Source organism: Oryza glaberrima, chromosome 12 (assembly GCF_000147395.1).
Source record: "Oryza glaberrima chromosome 12, OglaRS2, whole genome shotgun sequence".
NCBI lineage: Eukaryota > Viridiplantae > Streptophyta > Magnoliopsida > Poales > Poaceae > Oryza > Oryza glaberrima.
Window position 1 is genome coordinate 3,527,999 of NC_068337.1, and position 19,043 is coordinate 3,547,041.

The 19,043-nt window shown below is 40.2% G+C and overlaps 2 protein-coding genes across 3 annotated transcripts; both read right to left on the reverse strand.

The window, feature by feature from the left end:
* Positions 1–1,740: 1,740 nt before the first annotated feature.
* On the reverse strand, positions 1,741–8,639 carry LOC127756958 (filament-like plant protein 3). 2 transcript variants are annotated; one of them, XM_052282350.1, is made up of 5 exons: positions 8,469–8,639; positions 6,929–7,145; positions 5,442–5,769; positions 2,522–4,902; positions 1,741–2,397 (listed from the first exon to the last, which is right to left on the reverse strand). In XM_052282350.1, the coding sequence occupies exons 2-5, from the start codon at positions 7,043–7,045 to the stop codon at positions 2,053–2,055; spliced, it is 3,171 nt and encodes a 1,056-aa protein (XP_052138310.1). In that variant the 5' UTR covers positions 7,046–7,145; positions 8,469–8,639; the 3' UTR covers positions 1,741–2,052. The 2 variants fall into 2 exon arrangements, with proteins under 2 accessions (XP_052138310.1, XP_052138311.1); XM_052282351.1 differs by lacking the exon at positions 8,469–8,639 and adding an exon at positions 7,911–8,406.
* A 3,183-nt stretch (positions 8,640–11,822) lies between these two features.
* On the reverse strand, positions 11,823–16,866 carry LOC127758200 (CBS domain-containing protein CBSCBSPB3). Its single transcript, XM_052283820.1, has 14 exons — positions 16,576–16,866; positions 16,323–16,482; positions 15,627–15,759; positions 14,461–14,631; positions 14,124–14,202; positions 13,913–14,026; positions 13,757–13,823; positions 13,553–13,658; positions 13,396–13,454; positions 13,191–13,300; positions 12,985–13,112; positions 12,810–12,892; positions 12,472–12,561; positions 11,823–12,356 (listed from the first exon to the last, which is right to left on the reverse strand). Exons 1-14 carry the CDS (start codon positions 16,725–16,727, stop codon positions 12,180–12,182), a joined length of 1,629 nt encoding a protein of 542 aa, XP_052139780.1. The 5' UTR covers positions 16,728–16,866; the 3' UTR covers positions 11,823–12,179.
* Between the last annotated feature and the right edge of the window lie 2,177 nt (positions 16,867–19,043).

The following is a 19,043-nucleotide window of genomic DNA, read 5'->3' on the forward strand; positions in this document are numbered from 1 at the left end:
GCTGATGGCTGGTGGGACTTTTAGAAAGTAAAAAATGAATTCCAATGATAGTTATGTTCGATTTTACAATCCCAATGACAATAAAGAGTAGACGACGAACATGTAGTAGAGGAGTATAGTGGCAATATTTGACGGGATTTCAAAAAATTATAAAAAATGAAACCCAACGAGACAATAAACTCTAAAAACTATAATGTCCAATTTTAAAGGTTTCGGCTTCTAAAAAGTAAAAAAAAAATAAACCCTAATGATAATCATGTTTGATTTTAAAATCTCAATGACAATAAAAAAGGGAGGCAGCAGACGAGTCATAGAGGAGTACAGTGACATAGTCGCTGATGTTTTGGCGGAATTTCTAGAAAGTAAAAAATGCACCTAAACGTTAATTATGTTTGATTTTTAAAATACCAACAACAATAAAGAGAAGAGGCAGTGGACGGCCGTAGAGAAGTATAATGGCAGCGTTTGACGGGACTTCTAGAAATTATAAAAACAAAACCCAACGGAACAATAAACTCTAAAAACTATATGATCCAATTTTTAAAGGTTCCAAGGAGAATGAATAGAAACAGTGGTAAATCGAGCAAGCAAATAAAGAAGAAGGATATGACAAAATTAAGAGGTATCAACTGGTGTGACTTTTAAAAACTATAAAATCAAAAACACGATGATGATAAGGTTTGATCTTTCAAAGCCTTTAAGACAACGAGATAGCTATTTAATAAATTTTAAATATTAAAAAATATATAATTTTGTATGGGTGCTAGCCGCGCAATTGCGCGGGCTACCCAGCTAGTTATTATTGATATGAAAAGACAATTATGCCCTTCATTAAGACTATATATTTCTCTATATTTCTCTTAAACTTGTATCCTCCCCTAGACTTTTAACATATCCAAGCTCTAATTAATACCGTTTTCACCAGATAATTGGAGGTGTGGGATAGTGGTCTCTAAAAGAAGGAAAAGAAAACGTGGATAATAAAGAGGACTAATGAACACCACGCATAAACAAAGTATTTATGGGATAAATACTTCGGTCTAAAAATAAGGTGTTTTAGGGACAGAGATAAGAGTAGGATTATTTTGGATAGAGCTTAGATCAAAATGGGCTCTTCTCCTCAGTTCACTCGAAGCACATATAGTACTCATCCAGCTTAACATGATAACATCCATGACCACAAATATAATTGTTGGAGATACTCTTGAAATCGTTCATCGAGTGATCGTTGGCTCGCTTGCATGGCGTATGACCCTTAATTTAACCTGCTATGTACTACACGTTATAGGTCACTGAGAACTCGCACGATACAGACGTACAGTTTCAGAGTTCATCAACAAATTTGCACCACCTACCGCACAAAACGTACTTTGTACCATGCAATTTACTCTAAAATTTCAGGGCATTCATTTGGACCAGCAGAGTAGTAGCTCTCTCTTGGGTGTCAGGCTACGGCTGGCAAGGAGCCTTGTGATGGTTCACAGAATGTACAGTGCTTTGAAAACATTTAACTCGATTAGCACATAATGGTCACAAGAAATTTAATACATTTGCACTGTTTGTTCTCCTGTTTTCTTGTCGTATAGTATTCAGTATTTGACCACTGAAAAAAAACAATTCAAGTGCAGCATGAGCAGCCAAACTTCTTATAACACATGCAATTATTATCCCAGAGAAATTTGTAAGAGACTGAATTTGGACATTTCGTTCAATCAGGCAGAATAAGTATGATTGGTAATATGGAGATCACAATTCACACAGCAAGTATAAGCCGCACAACACAAATACACCACAATGTATCTGCACTTCTGCAGTCTCACACTGATACTGAGTTTACATTTTTCTTCCCATTTTTTCTGGCACCAAAACAGCCAACACTGATACAGTAAAAATCTCATCAAGAAGGCTGTGAAAAAAAAACTGAGCTTGCTGGAACGGAATTCAGCACACAGAATCTACAATCAGTTTCTGTAAATGTACACTGATCTACCTACAGATGAGAGCATCCATGAACTGTTAGTAGCATCTGGACAGTTTGTTTTCACCAGCTCTTTACTTTCTTCTTTTGCTTCTGAAACTACTAAGTGAAGACAGGCCCCCTGCAAATACTGACATTTCTGAAGGTGGCGAAGAGGGCTGGATCGACGGTAACGGCGAAAAGCAGCTGCTGTTGACCTTTGGAAGATCAAAATCATATAACTCATCTGCAAATACTGCAAAGTCAGCATCACTATTTCTAAAATCGAGCGGCATTTCTCTGATTTCTCTGGGTTCCAGCCTCTCAGGCTCCACAATTGTATTGTCGATGTCGGTCAATGATTTCAACTGACGGCCGAGAGAAGCTATGGTCTTCTGGCATTCTGCGAGCTTCCCAGCAGCATTTGCAAGTTCCTTCTCCTGTGACAAACACAACGATTTATAGTTGGATCCATTTCTTGATAAATACCAGGCGAGTGTGTTAAGCCAAGGGTAAATGGTGTAATGTAAATTACAAGACTTCAGTATATATATATAAATCTACCTGCTTGGCCTTCAGACCCCCATTTGAATTTGCGAGTCGCCAGAGCTTCGCGTCCCGGCTATCCCTTGACAGCCGAGCCTCCAGCTTGTGGTATTCTTGTTCGAACTCTTCTGATAACAATCTCTCCTGTAACACCTCCCCTTGGAGCAAGCTCACCTTGTTTGTCAGCTTTCCAACTTCCATCTTTGCTGCTTCAAGTTGTTGCTTCATGGCCCTTCTCTCTGACTGCATGGCTTCTTCCTTGGCAGTGAAGTCCGCCGCTGAAGACACCTGTTTTTTCAGTTTTGCTTCAAAAGACTTCACCTTATCATTGAGCTTTCTGTTATCCTGATGTGCAGACTCAATCTCAGACTCCAACACCCTTTTTATTGCCTCCAGAGCTTCTAGCTGCATTTGGAGCTCTGCAGAAAATGTTTTCTCCTTTACCACCTCATGCTCAAGTGCAGTCACCATACCGCGCAGCTCCACAACTTCTGAGTTCACTGACTGGAGTTCTGACTGAAATGATTCTTTAATAGCCTCCACAGAAAAAGTTCTCTCTGCTTCGATCTTCGCCTCCAACTGTGCTGAAAGATCTTCATGCAGTGCCTTCTCCTTTTCTACCTCATTTTCTAGTGCTTTAACAATGTCACGCAGTTTCAGTACTTCGGTGTTTGATGAGCATAGCTGTGCCTCCATTGATTCCTTAACAGTCTGAACAGAACGAGCTTTCTCTTCTTCAAACTTCACCTCTAACTGTGCTGTCAGTTCTTTATGCAGCGCCTTCTCTTTTTCTATATCGTTCTCTAGTGCCTGAACTATGCCATTCAGTCTCTCTACTTCAGTGTTTGCTGCACATAGTTGTGCCTCCAATGATTCTTTAATAGCCTCGACAGCTGTTTCCATCTTCATTTCTAATTCTGCCACGAGTTCTTCCTGCCTCATCTTCTCTTTTTCTACCTCATCCTCCAGTTCTTTGACAATGACATGCAATCTCTCTACTTCAGTGTTTGCTGAATATAGCTGTTCCTCCAACGATTCTTTCGCATTACATGCAGCCACTGCTTCTGCTTGATGCTGCACAGAAAGAGACCTTTCAGCTTCAATCTTCTCTTCTAATGATGTTACAGTCAGACGAAGCTCTTTGGCTTCCGCAGACAGCAGTTCTAATTGTGACTCCAATTCCTTTTTATCTGTGTTTTCTTCCAATGAAGCCACCACCTGAAGTAACTCCTCCACTCGTACAGATTTAGACTCCAGTTGAAACTCCAAAGCCTTCTTCTCTGAGTTCAATCCCTCAAAATCCCTCAAAGCATCATGCTTGGAGTCATTTGCCAAGTCCAACTCCATTTGCATTTCAACTAGCCTGTTCTTTGCTGCCACTAGTGCATTGCAGGAGATGTCAAGTTGATTTCTTGCCTCCATTAGTGCCATCTCAAGCTCCTTTTTCTCACTTTCAATCTTCTCAACCTGTGCATGCAAATCAGCCACCTGATTCCTCAACTCTTCAGTTTCAAGTTTAGAGGAGCTGTTTCTGGTCACAGCTTTATCAGAATCTGTTTCCATATCGAAGGTAGAGCTTGTGCGATCTGATTCAGGCAATGCAGCTAACCTCTCCATCTCAAGGAAATCATCCATTAGATCAATCACAACAGGGTTGTTCACAAGATTTTTCTCATCAGCATTTCCATTCTTGAACTGATCAAACTCAGCTACCAGAGCAGATGCCCATGAGTCGGAATTCCGCAGTTCATTATCAACAGCAGCCATGCGTTCAGCACTGTCAGATTGGCTATCAGTAAGTGACTCCACACAAGTATTGTTTGCCAGAGGCCTAGAATCATTAATTAATGTTGCTTTGCGAGTTAGATGATGTAATCTGCGGCATTCTGCCTCAAGCCTTGCAATTTTTTTCACGTTTTCCAAATGTTGCTTGCTTGCTGTTTCCGCTGCTTGATTGCTCAAGTCTCTTTCCAATGATAGTATCTTCAGGTCCTTGGACTGTACAAGAAGCTTGGACTTGAGATCCATGTTCTCTTTCTTAATTGCCTGAAACTTCTCTTGCAGATCATGATCTATAGACATGTTGGAGGCTTCTAGTTTCGTGGTTTCCAGCTGCTTCTTCAGTTCAGTGATGCGGTTTTGGAGCTTTGAGTTCTCAGACTCCAACTCCTGGGACTTGGTAACTACATCATGGACTTTCTCCGCTTGATCTTCCCGTGCTAGGTGCAGCTGCCTGACACATTCCTTCAGAGCCTCATCTAAGCGGCTGACTTGAACCTCGAGAGAAGCATTTTTTTCAGCTAAGTGGCTGACTTGAACCTCGAGGGAACCATTCTTCTGGGCTGAAGCTTCAAGTAGCTTCTTTAGGGCAGCAACTTCAGATTCAGCTTGTTCCCAACCTAAAAAATGTATATCAATGACAAGATTAGTAATCTGCAACAAAGACAAATAAAATTACCTAAATCAATTTGATCTCTTACAACAATTTTTACAAACGCAATTCAGTACTCAGAAGTAACTTTGCAGATTAATGAATGGAAGTGTGGATCAATTAAGTGCACAGTTTCTAAAGTTTACCTACAAAATAACTAACATGGAGGAATCATTTAGTTAATATGCGTAAATTATAGAAAGGATTTTGTGTAGCACAGCCACACAGGAAGTGATGCTTTCAAGTTGCTTTTCTAGAAACTATTATAGCTTTATCTTTTCTTTCTAGTCATTATCAGATCTCAAAGCAGCAGACTATCCAGCCATCGGTGTGCACCCAACAGGACGGCATCAGGCTAAAAGGCATGCTGAAGCTCCTATCTATGTTTTATTTTGTTTGCTGTAAGAACTACATGTCGTTTCAGCCATTTCTGGTAATAGAAATGGGGAAGGCCTACCTCCCTTTCTCCAAAAAAAAAAAAAGATGTTATAGAAAGGATATATTTACCCAAAACAGCCTCTTCTGTAACTTTAGCATGCTGCCTCACCAATTCCTCTTTAGCATTAATTGTCAAAAATGCAGCAGCAAGTTTATCATTCAAACTCTTCAAGTTCTCCTTTACATCTTCATCTCTGACATTTGAAGATGACTGTGGCTCTGATGATTGACCATGCCGTGGAGAAGAATCATTTAGTTTAAATCCCAATGCTAACTTCTCATTCGAGGGTTTTGTGACTCCAGTCTCTTGGGTCCCATCATCCCTAACCCTTGAAGGCATTCCAGGTGATTGGCCAAGATGTGGTGAAGCATTGTTTGAGACAGGCCTCAGAACCTCCTGGTTTAACATGAGCAAACAAAATTCGAACACTCAGGATAAATCATTTATTATCATTCAGAAAAAGAAATAAAACAGCATCCAGATTTAGCAAAAGATGCCATATATGTATAAATTATATTACAAGTATTAACTATTTATGTCCATATTTAGTGCTATTAGGCAGCTCATTTACCTTCATACAAGAAAACACAAACAGGTTGACAAAAAGGTACATCAATATAGACTGTTGCAGAACTTACTAGTTAGAACCTTGAAAAATATGCATAGATTTCAAGAGCATCTTATAGGAGATTGGGCGAATTGAATTTAATTGTCTTTAGTTGGCAGATACTATTCAGAATAAATTTTAAGGAATGAATTTTCTCATAATTAGAAGAACTCTCTTGGAGTTAACTGAACAGGGTACTTAACTCCCTTAAATACTACCAGCATCATTTTGTCTGTTCAAAGCTTTTTCTTTGCTTGCACGGAAAAGGGCATTACAAATATTATGAAACATCGGCACATCGCTACAACATTTTCATTAATAGAAGTCGAGATTCAGCTTCATACTCAACCTCAACATGACAGATTTTATACGGTTTGAGCTACTGTTATGAGCACGATAGTCGGTACTTGGTAGGTACTAGGTAGCAACATGCTGCTCAATCTCTAGTACCATAATACATCAAGTCAATATCAATGCATTCATCAGACATTATCATCTGAACCACTATGCTCCATTAGAATCAGGCCAAACTATAAGTTTGTCTGCGATATATATCTGCCCAAGGAAGTGAAAATGACATCTTGCCTGTACAATCCTAAAGTGACATTTCTGTAACACTTATAATGTAAAGTTTCAGACTTCTTTTCTAAGACAAACTTCGCTATCTCTGAAAACAATAGGTCGATAGTACAGTTATCATATTGTTGGAGTCCTGGATTCAAATTCCATTCTCATTCAGATAAAAAAAGCAAGTAATTTATCCTGCCTCTCATTTTCTTAAAAGCTAAAAAGGAGATTTGTTTATAACAGCTAGAAAGAGAGTGGCTACGACTAAAGAATGTAACAACCGCGACGTAGGTCCGAAAAGAACATAGCAACTAAACTGTCCTATTGAGGTAGAAAGAACTCTAGTTATACAAAACAAAGTCATCAGACATGGGGTAGAACCTGATCATCAGAGTAGTGCTCAGAATGTGACGACACAGACACGGTGTTCTCGGCGCCTCCGGGGCTCTTGTCTGACGGCTTGCGCCTCCAGAGCCAACTCGTTCGATCCATAACCATCAACTGTTCAACAGATCAGAGCTGAAACCCCTGATTTCTTAATTACCACCGTATGCTGCTTTTCATTGATCAGCAGCTCGCCCAGTTGCAGGTTGCTGGTCTGGATCAAACAACATGCAGTAGAAAATTAGCACCGAGAATGATAACATTTGATTGTGAAAGACGCAACATCCTCAACACACTACCTACTATAAAGAAAGAAGAATGCCGTGACAATTCACAAGCACACAACCTTTTTGCATTGACTAGTAGCCCACAGCACATGCTGCAAGACTGTCACTTATTTCTTTTTTCAGCACAACTTGGCAAAAGTTAAATCAGACTACCATTCTTACTGACACTAAATCCAATCAGAAACAAACAGTGCCGAGAAAACAAAGAGATCAAAACATTGCAAGAGAAGAACAATGCATCATTGTACCAAAAAAACAGTGGAGGTAAGATGGAATTTATCACCATTGATACCCAATCAAACCCTGTTGTTTTACTAGCATGCTTTTGCAGTAGCAGCAAATAAAACAGTAAAAAAAAAGTTGCAAAGTGTTTTTCACAGAGAGAATGTCAGAGTGCAAAATAACAGTAGCCACCGACTACTCGCAATTCCCCAAGAGAACCCAAGAAACCAGGGTGAAAATCCCCGAAAAAGATTGCAGCTTGACGCCGAAATTCCTCTCGAAGCCCCCAAATCAAGAGGTATTCCCACTAAATCCGGCGGAAGAAAGAGTAACAAAAACAGAAAGAACAAAAAAATATTCAGAGGAAGCGAAGAAGAAATTCCATGAGGGAATCCAAGAACGAAGCGAGAGGGAGCAAAAAACAAGCAGAGGTAGAGCAGGAAGCGAGGAGGGATGGCGGGCATTAATACCTCCTCGAATTCAACGACTACACGGAGAAGACGGGAATGCCTCGCATCGCATCGCAAGAACTCCGTGAAGAACACACACACTCTCTCAATCTCAACACCACATTTCTTCTTGCTTCCCAATAACTCTCTCTCTCTCTCTCTCTCTCTCTCTCTCTATCTCTATCTCTATCCTCTTGAGCTGAGCTGGGGGGGAGAGGGGGGGAAAAGCGCGGGGTCACAGCTCACGCGGGCAGATCGGAGCAGGAGGCGAGCTCAAAAGCGGAGGGGAAAGAAAGGCGCGGGGTCCAGGCCATGGCCGCCACCACCACCTGCAGCTTTCGCCATGTGAGGCCAGTACAGCTATCTCCCTCCTCTCGCTTCTGCACTCAACTCTCCCTCTCCCTCTCCCTCTCCCCCGAGCAGAATAAATGCATCGGGGAAAGTGATAAATGCAACACAGCATCCAAAGCTCAAAAAGAAAAGAAAAGAAAGAAAGAAGAAGAAAAAAAAACAGAGAGATTTCACGACGAACACCGCCATCGACGAGGTCGAACAAGAAGAAGAAGAAGAAGAGCTCACCTGCATCATCCGCCATTGGCGACCCGCATTACCTTCCTCCTTCCCGCGCGTGCAGCTCGAATCGGGGAAGAAAAGCTCGCAGCTTTCTCGGATACTACTACTACTACTTCTCTCTCTCCTACCCCCACTCTCGGAGTATAATAGTGCAGTGTTCGATGCAACCACCGGGGGATTAAGATTAGGATTAGTAGCAGTGGCGGTTGATGATGATTCTGTGTTTCGCTGCTGCTGCCGACTTTGGCGGATTGATTGCGAGATTCCAGCGACGGGTTTTGGTTAATTAATTAATTAATCAGAGGAGATTAGAGCAGGTACAATAGCAGGCTATTAGCCAGTTATAAACATATTTTAATGAGATAAACAATGAGAGAGAAGAGCAACGGGCTATAGATCTGTAGCCAGCTGTAGCACGGACTCCAAGACACACTCTGTGTATGACATGTGGAACCATATATTAATAGTACAGTAAACAATTATTGTATAAATTAGCTATTAGATTGGCTATAGATAAATTGGAGCTAGTAGTGGGCTGTACTATTATACTTGCTCTTAATCACGGCGTTAAGTACAGTGATTAATTAGCGGCGAGATTCCGGTGGTGCACCCGACGACGGTTCGAGTTTGTCGGTCACTCTGGGTTTCGCCTGTGGGGCCCACACCTGTCAGTGACTCAGAGGCGCGGTGTGGGGGGCCCACGTGTCACCCGCGCGCGACGACGACGTGGAGCGTCGCGGTGGGCCCCGGCGCTGTCAGTGACTCAGGGGTGGTGGGGCCCACGCGTAGCGGCACGGGACGTGATGACGTGTGTGTTGTGGGTACGCGTACGTGTGGCTGCATGCGAAGTGGTGGCGATGTGTAAATGTGGGGGTGTACTCTTTGCTTCTATACTCTGTACGTGTACTATTGTTGTAGTATTTTGTACGGAGTACCTTGTACTGTACTGAGTATTTTCACGGTAAGAGCAAGTATAATAGTGAGCTATAAACTTATTAGGTGGAGGAGAGAGATAGTAAAAAATTAAGGATGTTGGCTCTCATGTAATAGCTAGCTTATTACAAGCTCCAAGGCAAAAACATTAAATGTATAAGTGAGAGATAGAGAGAGGAGAAAAAAAATTGTAGTCAACCTTATAGCTAATCTATTATATATGTTGATTTTAAGATGGGCTAATAGTAGAAAGTGGGCTCTATTATTATCCTTGCTCTAATAATGTGACTGTATTTTTTTTTGTAGGTGTTCGTACTTGTGCATTTGATTCAGGATTTGGTACAATAGAAAAGGATGTAATAAGCTCCATATTTATCATTACAACTCACAAGTATATGTACGCAATGTTTTTTCCTTTTGATGGTAAGGATTTTTAATGGTTTGTTCAAGGTATTTTTACTTTTTTGGTGTGTGAGGATTCAACTTCTTAGATTTATTTTATATATTATATCCTAATGGGTGACTTAATTCGTAGTACTCAAACATTGTTGATAATGTACTGTCTGGGTTTTGTATACGTAGATCTTGAATGTTTTTTTATTTTAAGAAAACGTATAATTAATATGGTGTCACAAACACTAAAACTTTATGGTTATAGGACAAAGAAGTTCAAGAGATAAGCCTCTATAGGACGTGGCCGCCACTTTTTATCGGGTAAAGAGAAGGATATAGACACCACCCATGGAATATATTTTTTTTCTAGATGTTGGACCTTGGACGACACGGGTGTGCAAATACTTTTTTTTTCTCTCACATCTCTCCATATCCTTAAGTAAACCTAAGGTTTCCCACACGCCTTCCTTTCCTCTTTGCCTCCAACAGTGCAAATGATCGGTGCGAAATAAACATGTATGATCATATCCAATCCACTGTTGACCATAAACCAAACAAGCCAAACCATTGTTTCGTTGGTATAAAATTACACCGGCTTTCATTAGTACTCACTCCATCCCAAAATATAATACCCTAAAATCGAAAGGGATATTTCCTAGTTTCTATCCAGATTCGTATTATTAGAAAATATCTTATATTTTAGGACAGAAGAAGTAACTATGTTAGACCAACCGATCACAAATCAATAGGAGTCGAATGTGATAGAAAAACATAATTCTATTTTGTTCTTTAATTCTCTCTACCATAATTTTTTTTAAACACATATAAGACCTATGCATCGATATATTACATGAAACTACCATAAATACTATAGTTGCACGATAACAGATATGCAGCAGTGGTCCAATAACATTATTCTGAAATCAAACTTCCCAACAAGGCCAGTACCCATGCTATGTGATCTCCCGGCAATGATGGCCTCATGGACGAGAGGAAGTGGTACACACACCACACTAGCTAAGCTAGGTAGCACATTGTTCTCACTTTAAGCTCACTCGATCATGCTCCTGTGTTTTGATTTGAGAGTGTGTCCAAGCCATAAGCACGTGTCAACAACCTACTCAACACACAAGATTTTGTGCCCTAATCCTTGCTGCTATCTGCTAATCTATATGTTCCATGTACAGTCGTACAGAGCACATACCCAAAGTGTGAGATGGCATTACAACCTAATCATTGTGTGGTTAGCAGCTGCATTATTTTGTTAATTTGACATGCTAACTACCAACATGCTATGCTGCTGGTATATATATGCTATAATTAATATATTCCCTGATATTATTATCATCCCTTAATGAATAGTAGTAGCTAGTACCCCTGTTATTTATTATATGGATTAGAGCATATGCATGCGTATTAATTAATAAAATGTAATGTGGAAAATGAAGAACAAATTAAAATGCAATCATGCTGCTAATCCAAGCATTGCCTTTCAAGATACAAGAAAGGCAGAAAAGGCAAAAGAAGCACGAGACTCCACTCTAAGCCAAAGCTGCTGTTGCCGATCGAGGAGGTTAAGAAACTAACTAGCCAACTGAATGAAAAAGCTCACCAAAAGATCCAACACAACCAACATGCAAGATGCAACCATAACTTAGCTTGAGCCACACACCATGCATATCTTCTTTTTTATTATTTTTCTCACTCACCCAATCATGTCTTAATTATCAATCAATCACACAGTTGGTTAGGGGCCACTCTAATCTTACTGGGGACACTGTAATGATCACTGGAAAGTTAAGTCACGTTTGACACTTCAGAAGTTATATTAATACTATTGTTTTAACTTTCTCATAGCTAGCAGTGTAGGAGTAGCTTAAAGGTTGAGTTTACTTGAACCATAGTACAAGAATCGGATTACAGATCATCTTGCCTTGTTAGAATAAGGAGACATACAGTTACACTTGTCAGTACAGTGACACTGGACAATGGAAAAATGGAATGCATCTCCTCGTCAGTACGGCCATGTTCATCACAATAACTCTCTAGCTTGAACTTAAAGCCAGATAGGAGAGAAGGATCTATTTACTTCTGTCCTTCAAAATGAGTTTACATATCTGTTTATCTGTAAACAAGTACATAAATATGAACTAGGAACATCCTAATGTTTATACATTTCACAGTACTAGTGAAATTTTCTGATATGCGTGCAAATTGAGGAAACAAAAACCAACATAGGCAGATTCTTCAGCCCGGCGTCAAGAGAGTTTCAGTGCATCTGATGCAACTTTGGTTGCTCTCCAATGTGTCATTTCTTTGGCATGATGTATAATTAGCTCCAGGAACTGGAAAAATACAGGTTTGGAAAAATTACCAGTATTCATGGGGAAATCACACTTTAGCTCGTTTCAGGTAAACCATCACTGCTGCACCGCTGAGAGCGACCACACCAGCCATCAGCCCAACACGAACAGGCGACAACCGACTCCTGCGTGCAGCTGCCAGCTGCTGTGATGGCTTTGTCACCTCTGTGCTGGATTCAGACAGGTCGATATGCAACTTCAGAACCTGACAATGAGATATTCATAGTAGTGAGATAGATGGAAGCAAGAAAAGTTGGAGAGCTCTACGAGTTGCTACATAGAGTAAACTATAGTACCAAGAGTCCAAGAACAACAGATACCTTCAAACCGGACGATTTGGCATGGAGCACGGCACCAGCAAGATCGGCATCAGTTGTCAGTAGCACCCGGTCACCTTCATCGTCTTCGTACTACATAGAACAAACAAGATTAAGTGGGGAAGTGCTTGAAATATTGGCTGTCCTCTAGTAAGTGCCTTAGTGGTGCAGTGCAAAGACAATAATTACAGGTTTAGAGGACATAAATATATGCATATAAGCTCATAGCAATAGCTTCACTCTCGAAGTAGAGTACATTAAGGCAGCGAATATTTCGTCTCTTTGTTACACATGATTATGAAAGCACTAGAAATATTCTTATGACAAATACTCAGTCGTACCAGGAGTTGCATTATGCCCTCTTCGTCAGTAATACTTAATCTTTGTTTTATAGAAGACGCTAGCTCGTTTAAGCTCTCTGAGCCTGCAGCAAGAGAAAAGAAGTTAAGAACAGTTATGTTTGAATGATATGAGAACAATCAACATACTTGTGCAAACTATCAGGAGAGCAATTACCACAAGTGAATCTATGCACGCGTCCCTTTTGGTCTTGAAGCTTAAAGGCAAACGAATTTCCAATAACAGGGGGGTAAATGCTACTCTTTCCATCTCCAGTCTCTGATGCCAAGAGCAATGATACTTCACTGGGAAATGTAGAAGAGAATTGTATTAGGGGAAAGCAAGTGAGCGAAACATTCAACAAATGAAAACCATCAACAGACCTACGGCTATCGCATTCCTCATCAGGAGACTCCAAAGCAAGAGTAGAATCCCAAAACCTCTGCATTACTGTATTTGCCACATCATTTACAGTGTCATTTCCTCCTTCAACCTACAAATTGAGAATGCATTCAGAAGCTTAGCATGGGAATCTACCGCAGAGTGGAAGAACTATAAGAAATTAAGGAGTTTGGGATAAGGGACCACCAATTGAATGGCTGCATGGGTAAGTTGCAGGACATCCAAGCAAGCAGCAATTTGTCCTTCTGTTGAGGAAAATGTAAGACAAGCATCAAATAATAAAGTCCCAGAAGATGCTTTGTTATTGTCCTTTTGGGACGCAGAGACATGAATAAGGCTCTACCTCGATCAAGAACAGGAATATGCAAGAACTTTCCATCATGCATTATATGTAGAGCATCAAGAATTGTCGTGTCTAATGTAGCAAAATCTGGGTTTACAGTCATCACCTTCAAAAATAATTGAAAGTAACACAGTGAGTTCATATGCAATTAAACAAAGCTCAGATGGAATCGGAAGAGGCAAGAAAATGTAAATCTGGAGAAACCTTTTCTACTAGGGTCAATTCAGGAGAAAGATTCTGTGCAACAACACGCATAAGCAAATCCTTTGAGCTGCATTTGGCAATCACATATGCATCAGTAAAGTAGAAGAAAAATAAGGAAGTTGAAAATAATAGTAAGTACTAAAATAGATTGCTCACGTGAAGATCCCCTGTAGTGTGTTTCCTGTAGCAACAACCACTGAATTAACTCGAAATTCACGCATTTTCTGTGTTGCTACATACACTGGGTCTGAAGGAGAAACAATTGCTACCCTGAAAGTTAACAGAAAATAGTCAGAGAAAACTCTCACTAATCATTCTTTTTTGCTAAAAGTTAACAGAAAATAGTAAGAGAAAGCAGTTACTGTACTTTGTGCCCTCCGTGACAATGGTTGACAAAGAAGGTTTGAACATCCTCTCTCTTAGAGTTTCTATGAAAGCATAAGGAGCTGTATCCACAAACAGAGAATACCTTAAATTGATCAGTACCAAATATAATTATGATAAACAAACACATATAATAGTCTAGTAGAATATGATATACCTGATACGTTGTTCGACATATTTTATTTAAAAGATGTATATAGCAACATGAAAAGTGATAATCCATAAAATGTACCATAAATAGTACATGTTATGCACGGTGTACTTTCAGTTTCAAGAGTGAGAGAGAGTGAAGTAATCGATAATAATATCCAGTGCAGTACCTGAAAAGTTGCCTCCTAATTGACGCTCTACCCCTTCTACAGCAGCTGCTATTGCACTCCCTTGTTCTGCTGCCTTTTCCAGTCTTGATATTGCATCGTAAAGGCATTTAGCAATGTCCAGCATAGCAATAACCTCACCATTTTCCACAACTGGGAGGTGTCTAAATTTACCTAAAATATGTAAGAACATTTTAAAGAAACTACAGTCAGTATGTTTGTGAAAAATGGACTAAATTTCTAGCCAACCAAGGTCTATGTGTAACAAAGTGAAACAACCAGCCTACATATATGCCACTGAAGTTCAGGGCATACCAAAGAAATCTTAGACGTCTGACGATACAAATCAAGGAATCTTCAATTTCTTTTGCTGGAGATATTGAGATTCCAAGACAGCTAAGATGCCTAACATTACCAAAAAAATGTGCTTTTGCCTTTCATTGCACACACAGAAAAAGGGGCAGATTGAGCTGATCTGATGGTGACGTACAAATACAGTATGCGTAACAAAATACAACAAGAAAACATCATATTTTTCATCTAAGATAGTACTTGAAAGTTGAAAGCATGATCATGCAAAGAGAATACTAAGTTGGCCTCCAACATCAGGGCTTTTTTAGTTTTCCTCTCTCTGTCAGCCTTTCAAGGGCTTACCCGTCATGTAATTTCTGGATATTGCTTTTTTGTTCTCTCCCTGCTATAAATTAATGGGACAAACTCCTGCACCCTTTTTCGAAAAACAAAAAAAAAAAAGGAGAACAAGCAATACACAGCAAACAAGTACTCCATTCTTTTAATGCTCTACTTGGTGCAGTATACCTTCATTTAGTACTGTGAATTATCCCCGTTTCACAAAGCTCTAACAAAATTGACATGTGCCGATTCTCAATTAGGTGCTCCCAATTTGTTTAACCGAGTACTTTATGTTAAGTACTACAATTTAGTGAACCATTGGCGAAAGAATTATGCATCATGATAGCGAAAATGACTTGAAGTGGCACTAGTTAATAGAAATGACTGGCTAATCTGCTACAATCTCAATCATATGAAAGAACATTTTATAACATGACAGGGGAATTGCATTTAGCCAGCTCAATTTCACTGTTACATTGTCCCTATAGATATTTTAGCCAAGAAAGTGTAAAAAAAATGGAGTGCGTCTGACATACCTTGAACCATCTTCTGCAATGCTTCAATGGCAAGCGTATCAGACATGGCATATGTGGGGTTCCTTGTCATGATCTTGGACATGATGGTTTGCTCCACCCGCAGCCCCTCAGCAACCACCCTTGTAGCTACATCCTGCGATTGGAATCCCGAAAAAGAATGAAAACAAGAACCATCTTCATCTCGAATCGTAGTACTAAAATTAGACCAAGTGCAAAGCATGTTGGCTTTTTGGTTCACAGTAGAGTAAAAAGCATAAATTGAACTCCATGGCTTAGTGGAAATCAACTTCACTTTACCTTAACTAATTCTAACCTTTTGCCAAAACCGAATGAAAAAGAAAAGGCAGAGTGAAAAGTATGCATCAATAACAATAAATCTATAATTGCAGCGACTAGTGAACACATGGTCAACAAAAATGACTCCTACTTTTTTGGATGAAAACATCTAAAATCTAAAGGAGAACAAAATATCTTAAAACTTTGACACAAAAAGCCATTTGCTATGCTCCAAATTGAGAATCCAATCCAGGCATCGATGTTTTTCAAAAGAGCAACGAGAAGGTGTCGCATCCGCATAGCATCAAATTCAAAGAATCAAACCATCTTCTAGCCTCCAAGATCAGCATCTATAAAAGCGCACTAGAATTCCAAATTTCCAACAGATTGGGAGGAGAGGGGGCAAAGAAAATCCGGTACCTTATCAGTGACGATGCCGGAGAGGAGGCCCTGCGCGTCGGTGAGCAGCACGGCGTCGACCCGCCTCGCCGCCATCCTCCTGCACGCCTCCGACACCGTCGTCCCCTCCGGTATCGTCAGCGCCTTGGACAGCCTCAGCTTCCTCACCGTCCTCTCCCCGCTTCAACCAACAGAAGAAACCCCCGAAATCATTCAGCGCCTACGAGCCAAAGGAGGAGAAGGAAGGAAGGGTTCGGAGGCTCGGTGTGCTTACGTCAGCTGGCCGGGGGAGGTGGGCTTGGAGGAGGCCTTCCCGTTCCCGTTGGCGGCGGCGGCGGAGGGGTCGTCGGACTTGCGGGAGGACGCCGACGGCGGGCGGCTCCGCGTCCGGCGGCTCGGCGGCGCCGTCGCCGAGGCGGTGCTCATGGTGGCGCTTGTCGCGGGGAGGAGGTTTGCGCGGCGGCGGCGGCGGCGGCGGCCGGAGAGTTGGGAGAGCAGGTGGAAATGGGAGCTTCGGCTTCGTTTCTCCTGCGACAGCGCGTGGGTTTTTGCGCTTCGACCCTCCAAGTATCAAATTATTAATGCCCTATATAGGAGTAGTACTTAATAGTGTCTGGTTTAAATTTTAATTCTAATAGTACTATTTTTCATTGGATTTAGCCTAAATTTTTAACGCACATTAACGAGAAAGATGGTTAATGTATGGTTAATTAAGTATTAATTATTATAAACTTAAAAAATAAATTTATTTGGTTTTTTAAAACAACTTAGTTTTGAAATATGTGCTAATAGAAAACGAGAAAGTTGAAGATTTGAGTTAAAAAAAAACTATGCCTTAGAAATTTTAGTGCATCCAGACTCCAATGAAATAGATGGCTCATTTTCGAAGTAGAATTTTTATAGTATATTTTGTTGAAATTAATTCAATTTCCACGATATTCCTTTGCTCTGAGAAAGGTCTTATAGTTTTTTACCAAGAGCAAACGAAGGTTGACCGCTTAATTTCTAACCAAGCAATATTAAAGGGAGCAGATTTAAGCCTTTAATTAAGGGTGTGTTTAGTTAACGCTAAAATTAGAAGTTTGATTGAAATCGGAACGATGTGACGGAAAAGTTGGAAGTTTGTGGAAAAATTTTGGAACTAAACGAGGCCTAAAAGGATATTAGTGAAATACTCTTGATTATAAATATAGTGATACGACTTTTATGCTACAAATATTAGTTTGTTTGAATTATATTATTTATCAAAGCTTACAATTTCAAAATCAAAATAATGAATATGGTGTGCGTTCTTCTCCACCAAAAGAAATTTCAAATTTATGACACCTGACCACATACAGGGAAGAAAAAAAGAAATAGTGGGACTGATTTAAAACATTTCCACCAAAATTTAAGCACGAGGAGCAGGAGCAGAATATTGTACACCCACCGATTAAACTCAACCCTGACATCCCAACGCGTGAAGCCCTGAACCGTATCCCACTGTCCCCCGGGTCCCACACCAACGTGGGCCCCACACCAACATGTACGTGTCCACACCCGCTCACCGTGAACCGGGTCCACGCAGATCTCCCCACAAATCAAAATCATCCGGGCGTTGTGCGCCGCCGCTTGCTGCGGCGGATTTGAATACTCCCAAATTTTTTGAATCCGCTCCCCGCGGGATGAGCGAAAGGCCCCCTCAGATTTCTTCAAATTTCAAATAGGTCCCTCCAGGTAGCCGGGGGTGGCCCACCTGGCAGTGAGGGCGGGCGTGTCCGTTGGAGTGGAAGGCTGTGGTGCTGCCACGTCACGGAGGGAACGAACAGATGGACGGTTGGGAGCAGCGAGGGCCAGCCACAGCCACAGACGGTTGTGGTGGTTTTGGTGCCACGCTGTCATGTCAGCTGATCGCTGACATGCTTAGGTAGGGACAAAAATCTTGGGTGCTAAGCGACAAGTCTGACACGATCACAAGACAAAATCCAAAAACATCTATTTTTTTTAGAGGGAGAAAAAATTAATTTGTTGGAGTTTTCTTTGAGTGGAAAGAAGTTTATCCACTAGTTAAGATTTTTTTTTCTTCTTCTCACATGCTTATTTGTCATCTTCATTCATTTGAGTAAATTGTTTACACCTTTAATTTTGAGTGAATTTTAGCTAATCATTTTTTAGAAAAAAATAGCTAATTATAGTTCAGAAGAAAAACATCAATGTACCATGAAATTGTACTAATTCCGTCCTAAATGAGTGGATAATTGTAGACATATGCATGCAATATTAATGCTCTTCATTCATTTGAGTAAATTGTTTACACCTTTAATTTTGAGTGAATTTTAGCTAATCATTTTTTAGAAAAAAAATAGCTAATTATAGTTCAGAAGAAAAACATCAATGCACCATGGAATTATACTAATTCCGTCCTAAATGAGTGGATAATTGTAGACATATGCATGCAATATTAATGCTTTTGCATTTTTTGCCCACCCAATAGATCCAAATAAAGAGAATGAGTTCGAGTTTTTTTTTATTTCTTACACGCCTTATCTAAATTCCCTTTTGTAGGGAAAAAAGAAGTAAATTTTACAAAACTACAAATATTTTAATCGTACTATCGCAAAACTACAGATTTAAATGTGTATCACAAAACATCCGAATTTATCACAAAACTATAAATTTAGTGATGAAATTATCAAAAAACAGAGTTTATATCCATGACATATTAAGGTTACAAAATTTATAATTTTGTGATAAAACTGATGT